The sequence below is a fragment of the Otolemur garnettii genome, unplaced genomic scaffold, assembly GCF_000181295.1.
Source record: "Otolemur garnettii isolate 467f Iridium unplaced genomic scaffold, OtoGar3 scaffold00179, whole genome shotgun sequence".
Taxonomy (NCBI): Eukaryota; Metazoa; Chordata; class Mammalia; order Primates; family Galagidae; genus Otolemur; species Otolemur garnettii.
Window position 1 is genome coordinate 2775898 of NW_003852574.1, and position 8725 is coordinate 2784622.

The window sequence follows — 8725 nt, forward strand, 5'->3', positions numbered from 1 at the left end:
GCCACTTGGGAGGCTGAGGCAAAAGAATTGCTTAAACACAAGAATTGAAGGTTGCTGTGAGGTGTGATGCCACAGCACTCTACCAAGGGAGACACTTTAAAAAAAAAAAAAAAAGGATGTCTCCTCTGAGGATGTGAAGAGCGTAAGAAGCTGGGTGTTCCAGTGAGTAGGGTCAACTCTACCCATGGATGGGTCCCCTTCCATTTTACAACTCCACAGTCTAGAGGAGAGGCTGAGTGTTGAAACAAGGGTGAAACAAGTGTTCTTAATGTCTGAGGTCCATTCCCCTAACACTCTTCCCCCATTATATTTTAGGCCCATTTTGTTCAGACTTATTTATAGCCGAGCACCCCGTCTGCCTCAATTGGGCAGGGGTTGAGGAAATCACCCCCTCTGAGCTCATACACATGCCCTCCCTCCCCAACGTGGACCTGCATAAATAGATTATAGGTGAGTGGTGGGCAGGGGTCCACATGGCCAATGTATTAATGACAAACACATTCTCCTTAGCAGGAGCCAAGCCCAAGAGAAGGCATAAGGGATGTGGACTATTGGGAAATGGTGAGGATGTGAACATGAGATGAACATGGGTAATAGTGTTTGCTGTCCATGCTTGGTGTCTAACGCGGCTGTTAAGGCCTGGCCAGACATGACTGCTGCCTGCCCACCTGCCGCCTGTGCACAGCCCAGGCCAGCTACCCGCCACACCAGTGAGGACGCTTGGCCTTCCTGCCCTGGCCCACTGCCAGCTCAGCTCGGCCAAGAGGACTGTTTTCTGAGAGAGCGGTCTGTTGCTGGGTTGGCAGAAAGGCAGACAGTGGGCCTTATGGCTGGGTCAGACCCTTAGGCCTGGGAGGCCACCTGTCCTGTCCAGCTGGCTCTTCTAGCCTGGCCCAGCCTTTACAGCCCTCCTTCTAGATTCCCCAGGTAGAGCCATCTCCTCCCCATTAGACTCCCCAGAACAGGGCTCTGTCTTCCCCATCATACTCCCCAGAGTAGGACTGTTTCCTCCACTAGACTCCACCAGGGCATGGTTTAGGTGTTACGGTGGTACATGATGCTGGCCCCAAACACAGTCCAGCAGGTGGCCCATCTTCATCTACCCTAAGTGTTATAGGCACAAAGCACCTGCTGCTCATCTGCAAGGGCCATGGGAGGTGCTGCCTGCTAATGAGTGCTACAGTTTTTCTGGCATCCAAGAGTCATGGCTGGTCAGGGTTATGTTTACAGGTTCTCTGCCCTGGCCATGGCCAAGTATATAGATAGAGTCATGGCCTGTGACTAGGAAGGGTGATGAGAGGTTTTACATCTAGACATCATCCACATTCCCTTGATCTCTTGTCCCAGTTCCAATTCTGCAGACTCTAAGATCACCCACATCCCTTGGCTGATGTCAGTGGGGGTTGTGTGTGTGTGGCTGTGTGTATACCACCGTCCATTCCTCAGAGGTCTGCATGTAGACCTGCTGTGTGTGCTGTCGACACAGGGAAGGCCACACCCACTGATCGCGCAGTGGATTCTAGCCTGGCCACATGCACCAAACATCTTCTCTGTGCCCTGAACTGCTGAGTGCCATCCTCCTCATCTCAGAGGTAACAGGACTGCTCCTGGTCACTCTAACTATTGGGCACCTGGCTGGGCACACGGATAAGTAGTGGATAGCACTGAGTCAGGCTTGATGGCTTCTGGCCTAAAAGAGCTGTGAGTGGGGTAGACAGATGAGCCCACTGGGACACTGGCTTGGAAACCATCTGTGATGAAGGCACCAAAGGTGGGTGCTATAGGCAGTGGGTGTCAGTCCTAGGGATGGAGTCAGAAGGGGAAATTATGGGCAGATATTTGTGGAGAAAGGCTTTGTCCTTTTGATGGAGGGGTAAGGGCATTCCTGGGAAAAGGCCCAACTTGGGTAAAGGGCTTGAGTTTGAGGCTGAAACTGTGGCACAGGACAGTTGCTCTCTCTTTCTTTTTTTTAAGACTGAGTCTCACTTTGTGGCCCTCAGTAGAGTGCCGTGGTGTCACAGCTCACACCAACCTCAAGTTCTTGGGCTTAAGCGATTCTCTTGCCTCAGCCTCCCAAGTAGCTGGGACTACAGGTGCCTGTCACAATGCCCGGCTATTTTTTTTTTTTTGTTTGTTTGTTTTAGTTGTCATGGTTGTTTTAGCAGGCCTAGGCAGATTCAAACCCTGAAGATTCAAACCCTGCAGCCCCAAGGCATGTGGCCAGGGCCCTATCCACTGAGCTACAGGCACCGAGCCCCAGGTACTCTCTTAAGTGCTGGGAAGGAACATGGCTCCTTATCACCTCTCTTGAAGGTCATTGAGAAGGATGTGAATTCAGGAGTGTGTGGTATGCCTGCAAGAGAAAGAACACTATGCCTTCTCCAGCCTCAAGTCCCTGCACCCCCCAGGCATGGACAGCCTCTATCTGCAGCCATTGTTGTTAGCTCTCCCAGACAGGTCAGGCACAGCTGACTGGTGTGTCTGCTCATGGACCCGCCATTAGCACTGATGCCTTTCAGCTTGGCAAGAATTAGGGAATAAGGAAGTGAGAAGAGCTTCCTGGGAAGAGCAGTGACCCTACAGCTAGGAAGGAGGAAGGTGACTACTGCCCTACCCTACCTGGGATACCAGTGGGACAGGCAGGTAAGCAGGCACACTGAGGGACTGTGGAGGGGGTAGGCGGTGAGCGTCAATGGAACATGGCCCAGTGGTAAGTGCTGCCTGTGGTCATACCTACAGCATCAGACACCTCAGGTCAAGCCAGCGGGAGGAAGCCATCTATGGTCCTCTATTGCCTCATTTTAGGACAGAAGTGCCCAGGGCCCAAGGGCTGGTACAGCTAGAGACTCGCCCACTCCATCACTGACTTAGTGCACCCACACAACCTGATACATACACTGACTCCTCACATACAATGTCTGTGCTGATAGGCAGCACCAACACCAGTCAATACTTTGCCAAATGGGGAAACTGAAGCCCCTGCCTGGGTCCCACAGGGACTGTGGCATAGTGTACATGGAGTGGGTCTTCACATAGTATCTGTCTCAGTATACCTGGACATCTCTGAGACCTGGATCCTCCTTCCTGGCAGCCCCCTTAATGCCCACCTGGGCTTGGGATAAGCTATTCCTGCCTCAGGGAATAGCTAATTCAAGGGGTAAGGAGTCTGGCAGGATGACACTTGGAAATCTTGGGTTTTCTGCAGAGTCAGGAAGAAAAAACAGGTTTGGGGCCCTATCTCCCTATTTGGGTCCTGGCTTGGGAGAGAGAGGCCAGGCTGAGGGTGGGTTTTTTCACTTCCTTATTCCCTGATTCCTTCACTGGCCCTCCGCTGCCTGACCTGCATGCCTGTCTTGGGGGGGAGAGGAGGAAGATGATATGTCTGGAACAAATAAATGGACAGAGCAGGAGTGAAGGATCCTGGAAGCCCAGAGGATGGAGGAGGTGATGGGCTGGGGAAAAGAGCAGCCTTGCTGGGGGCTGAGAGGAAACAGATGAGCTGGGGCTCCAGGAAGAACAAAGAATCTAAGTAGAGAGGTAGCATGAGCACAGGCCTAGAGGCAGGTAAGGGCCTGGAGTGAAGTATTCAGTGTGGGTGGGGTGTGGGAGAAGAGATTGGCAAAGGAGGCAGGAGTGGCCAGATCCTGCCCTTGTGGGTAGGGCTGCCAGGGCAGGGGTTATTTAGAGGTGAGAGTGTGGTCTAAGTGGTGAGTGAGCGGTATCATGGGTATTTCTTTTTTGTTTGTTTGTTTGTTAGTAAGCCCAGGTGGGGTTCATACCTGCCACCCTTGATGTGTGGGGCCAGTGCTCTAACCATTATTCTACGGACACCCAGCTATCATGGGTATTTCTGATCAAGGGGCTCAGATGGCATGGGGACCAGTGATGGGAGGTGGAATTGGAGAGAGGAGGGAGAGAAAGGTCAGTTCCCAGGCTCCTAGGGAAGGGAGCCCATTAGCCATTCAGTTGTTCACCTTAAAGAATCATTTGTCACCCCCAACCCTGGGTGAACGCCCTAGGCACAGTACCCTGAACCTACTGGGGGTGAAGGAAGAATGCCATGGTGTGGGCAAAGCGGGGCAGGCTCAGGGTATGGGGTCGGGGTAGGGCAGAGACTGGGGAGGAGGAGCAGGTTTGGGGCCTGGATCATAGGCACCAACCCCCAGCATCTGAAAGCAGCTATGAATCTTGCCACTAGCAGGTAATCTCGGGTCTCACTACTCTGTGCTTCAGTTTTCTTTTCAGTTAAACAGGGATTAAGAACCCCTGCTGCTGGCTCGGCACCTATAGCTCAACCGGCTAAGGCGCCAGCCACGTACACCTAAGGTGACGGGTTCGAATCCCCAGCCCGGACCCGCCAAACAACAATGACGGCTGCAACCAAAAAATAGCCGAGCGTTGTGGCGGGCGCCTGTGGTCCCAGCTACTTGGGAGGCGGAGGCAAGAGACTCGCTTGAGCCCAGGAGTTGGAGGTTGCTGTGAGCTGTAATGCCAGGGCACTCTATCCAGGGGGACAGCTTGAGGCTCTGTCTCAAAAAAAAAAAAAAAAAAAAAGAACCCCTGCTGCTTGGAGCAGATGTGCCAAGACATGCTTGGCCCAGAGTTGGAATGAGTCAAAGGTCTACCAACCCAAATTTAGCATGAGACCACCAGAAGCCTTGGCCCAGATGCCTAAGCAGCTGTGGAGAACACAACTGGTGTTCTCCAACTGGTCTGGTGTGTAAGGGTCCCAACATCCTTGGCATCTGGTCTTCCCTGTGTCCTTCCAAGAGGAGCCCTGCCTCAGTTTGACTCAGGCCTACAGGAAGAGGGTGGGTATATCCAGCCCTAGGCAAAATCAAACAGTAAGGAATTGGCAAGGGCAATCCAGGCTTGAGGGTATCAGTTAGGGTCTCCCCTCCCTCCCTTACCTGGGCCCTTTGCACTTCCACTGGAGGGATCTGAGCTCCTTCTGAGCTCTCATCATGGAAGAAGAGGCTTTTGTGACTATGCAGCCAGGTTCCAAGCCCAGCTTGAGGGCCCCCTGGAAGACAGCTGCTGTTTGGGGAAGTCAGGGAATAGGATGTAGTACTCTTCCCCACATTCCTTCTAGGTCACTGTGTTAATGTCTCTGACCAGCCCTGCAGTCAATAGGCCTCTGTGATCCAGGGGCTGGGCACCTTCTTTGGGGAATTCCACTCATAGGTGACTCCATGACTCCTCTGAGTGAAATGGGGCTCATATCTTGCTGTGTACCCTAGCACTAAATGGGAGCCTGGAATATTTGCTGAATGTTAGACAACAGCTTCTGACTCTGTTCCACAGACCCCTTGCTTTGTGCCCCTGAAGTGTGCCTGGCCAGCCTCCTCTCCTCCCTGCCTACATATCTACCCTTGCTGGGGGTGGGCATGCCCTAGGCTGAGGAGGTGGTGCTGGAGTTCTTACCTTGATGTTGTCCTGCCAGCGGTGGGCTTTCTGGAAGTTCTCTGCAGCATCGGCCAGTCTCTGAGGGACAAAGTGCAGGGAGGTCAGGAGGTGAGGAAGACTGCCTGCCCCAAAGCCTGAGATACCCCTCAGTTTCAGACATTCCCTAGCTTGCTAGGTGGGTACCTCCCTGACCACAGTTGGGACCACAGAGGAAAGGCAAAGCCTGTACAAAGCCATCCAAGTGGCATCTCCATGGGACTCCCTATACTTCAGCCCAGCAATGTCTCCTGCCCAGAGGATAGCAGGGTTATACCAATGCCATTCTCTACCCCTACAAACTAGTGTCATCCCACTGTGAAGAGGAAGCCCTCCCCAGCCAAGGGTACATTCCACAAGTTACAAAGTACCTCATCCCACCAATGCACCCCTGCCCACACCTGCCCAGGGCCCAGCAGGAGGTACCCATAGCCCATCTCCCCCTGTCCAGGCCCACTGTCCCTCTCTCAGTCTTCCTGAGCCCCTTCCTATAGGACTCCCAAGTCCTCCATCCACATGAGCCTGGCCTATCTTTGGGGCTGGTTCCAGTGGCCTCTGCCAGTAAAATCCTTATGCCTGTGAATCCCACACCTGCTACTGGACATGCAGTGCCAGACTATGCTGCCTTGCAGAGATATGGCAGACTCAGTCCTGCCTCTCACAGATCACAGACACATAACTAGGTAGAATGACCAGAGCAGGAGTAGCTGAGGTGCGAGAAGCTCAGTGCTGTGGGAACTCCAGCTGTCAGGAAATGCTTGCAGGGAGAGGCACTGGAGCCTGGCCACTCTTTGGGCCAGAGGCTCTTATTTGGTGCTTCCTATGGATCATGTCTCTCTAGGACAGCAGTTCTCAACCCTTTGGGGGGTCGAATGACCCTTTCACAGGGGTCGCCTAAGACCAACGGAAAACACATATTTTTGAGAAACACATTTTTGCATACATGAAGTAGCAACAAAAATAATTTTATGGTTGGGGGTCACCACAACATGAGGAACTGTATTAAAGGGTCGTGGCATTAAGAAGGTTGAGAACCACTACTCTAGGAAGTCTTGGGGCTCTCAAGGATGGAATGGAGTCTGACTCTCTGGGACCTCCTGCAGAGATGCCCTGTTAATCATGACAACTATCACCATGAGTTGGCCACCTACTGCATGCCAAGCCCACCCCCAGTCAGTGACACATGTATGAGCACCTGTAATCATTTATAGTGGCTAATGTGATGCTGTTACAGCCCTCCTCAGATTAGGATAGCCAGGCACAGAGCTGGTGAGCAGCCTGCCCAAGGTCACAGCGAGTCTGGGTCATGGTGGACCCCTGAGCCCAGCACTCACCCTGACATTCGTTTTGCTCAGCCCATGACCAAGGTCTAAAGACCACCTTCTGCAGGGCCCACCATGCTCAGTGATCTCTTAACCATTCCTATCCCATCTCATGTGAGTAGTAGAGCCCTGCCTCCACACCTATAGCCTTCTTCAGAAGGCCCTGGCCTCTGGATATTTTAGGACACCTCTGCTCCATCTACCAGCACAGTCCTGATATGGCATATGGATCCCATGGGGGAGGTTCTAATAAAGCCTGGCAGTTGCCCATTAGACAAAAATGGGAGTTGGGCTTCTCTTTCAAAGCATAGAGGGTACGACCCCCATGTGGAGCTGTAGTCTAAGATGACCAGACGTCCCTCTTTTGGTGGGACAGTCCCAATTTTTAACAATTTGTCCCGCATCCTGTGGTGTTTTAAAAAAGTCCCAATTTTTGGAAAGAATGCACCACAAGCTAGGGAACAGCGGGAGAATGGGAAGGGAATATACAGTTTTCGGCTGCTGAAAAGGTTAATGTAACTCCATTTGGGAATGAAGAGGTTAATGTAACTTCATTTAGAAATGAAAAGGCTAATGTAAACTCCCTATTCCCTTCCTGGGCAAGGTCACCTAGGTGGAATCGGTATCAGAAGGAGACTGCTCCCTCCCTTGCTTCTAGGCAAGAACAATTAGCTCAGAAGGAGCCAAACTGTCTGAAACAAACAAGTAGTCCCCTGCCTCTCTAGAGTAAGGTGACCAGACGTCCCGCTTTTGGCAGGACAGTCCCAATTTTTTTTTTTGAGACAGAGCCTCAAGCTGTCCCACTGGGTAGAGTGCCATGGCAGCACAGCTCACAGCAACCTCCAACTCCTGGGCTCAAGTGAGTCTCCTGCCTCAGCCTCCCAAGTAGCTGGGACCACAGGCGCCCACCACAATGCCCGGCTATTTTTTGGTTGCAGCTGTCGTTGTTTGGCATGCCTGGGCTGGATACGAACCTGCCACCTTAAGTGTATGTGGCTGGCGCCTTAGCCACTTGAGCCACAGGCACCAAGCCGACAGTCCCAATTTTTAACAATTTGTTCCGTGTCCTGTGGCATTTTTAAAAAGTCTGATTTTTGAAAAGAATGGACGACAAGTTAGGGAACACAGGAGAACAGGAAGGAAAGATACGGTTTTCGGCTGCCATGTGGCTGTTTCACCAGGATATGTGTTTTATATTATTTTTGTTAATTTTATAATGTTAAACTTTAATAATAACAAATAATTGTTGAGAAGTGATTATCAAGAACTGCTTATCAAAGTTTGCATTGTTGTCAGGCCCCGCCCCCTCCCCCCAATGGTGTCCCACTTTACTAATGTTAAAATATGGTCACCTTACTGTAGTCTCCACTCTGCTGGGGCAAGATGTCAACCCTCACAGTTGGGGGGGGCTAGTTATAGCTATCTCCACTCCTCTGGGCTTGGCCCTGCTCCTCAGGCTAAGAGCACTGAGCAGTGGGAAGGCTGAGGCTGACGGTCCTGGGAGGGAGCCCCACAAGTCAACTCCCCACCTCACAAGGCTGAGCCTTCATGGCCTCAGCCTCCTCTCTTTTGCAGACTTGGTCCTCTGTCCACCTTTCATTGCAGGGTCTGCTTGGGTAAGGCCCACATCCTCTTCTGTCCCCCAACCCTGCCTCCGTTCCTGGGTCTTCAGATACAAAGGCCTCTTGACTCCATGATGCCTCTCATGTTTTGCCTCCAATCCTGTGCCCTGCTGAGGTGCTGGACCCTTTCTTGGAATGACCCTCAGACCCAACTGAGCTCACAGCACACCCTTCTGGAACAGGCTCATTCCTCTGCCTCCTACATTCTACCCTTGACATCACTCTAATCACCTACTGTTCATGCCCAGTGCAGGCTCTGTCTTGGCCCAGGAGCTAGTATTCCTCCTGTCCTCTTCATCTATTCGCCACATAACATCTGGAGTCTTTTTTTTTTTTTTT

General features: G+C 52.0%; 1 protein-coding gene across 2 annotated transcripts in view; it reads right to left on the reverse strand.

The window, feature by feature from the left end:
- The window catches only part of CACNA2D2 (calcium voltage-gated channel auxiliary subunit alpha2delta 2), a 150635-nt gene that overhangs the window by 28545 nt on the left and 113365 nt on the right, over positions 1 to 8725 (reverse strand). For both annotated transcript variants that reach the window (XM_003800621.3, XM_003800620.3), the window contains exon 4: positions 5425 to 5484. In XM_003800621.3, coding sequence (XP_003800669.1) covers positions 5425 to 5484 — 60 coding nt within the window. The remainder of the gene's footprint in view (positions 1 to 5424; positions 5485 to 8725) is intronic.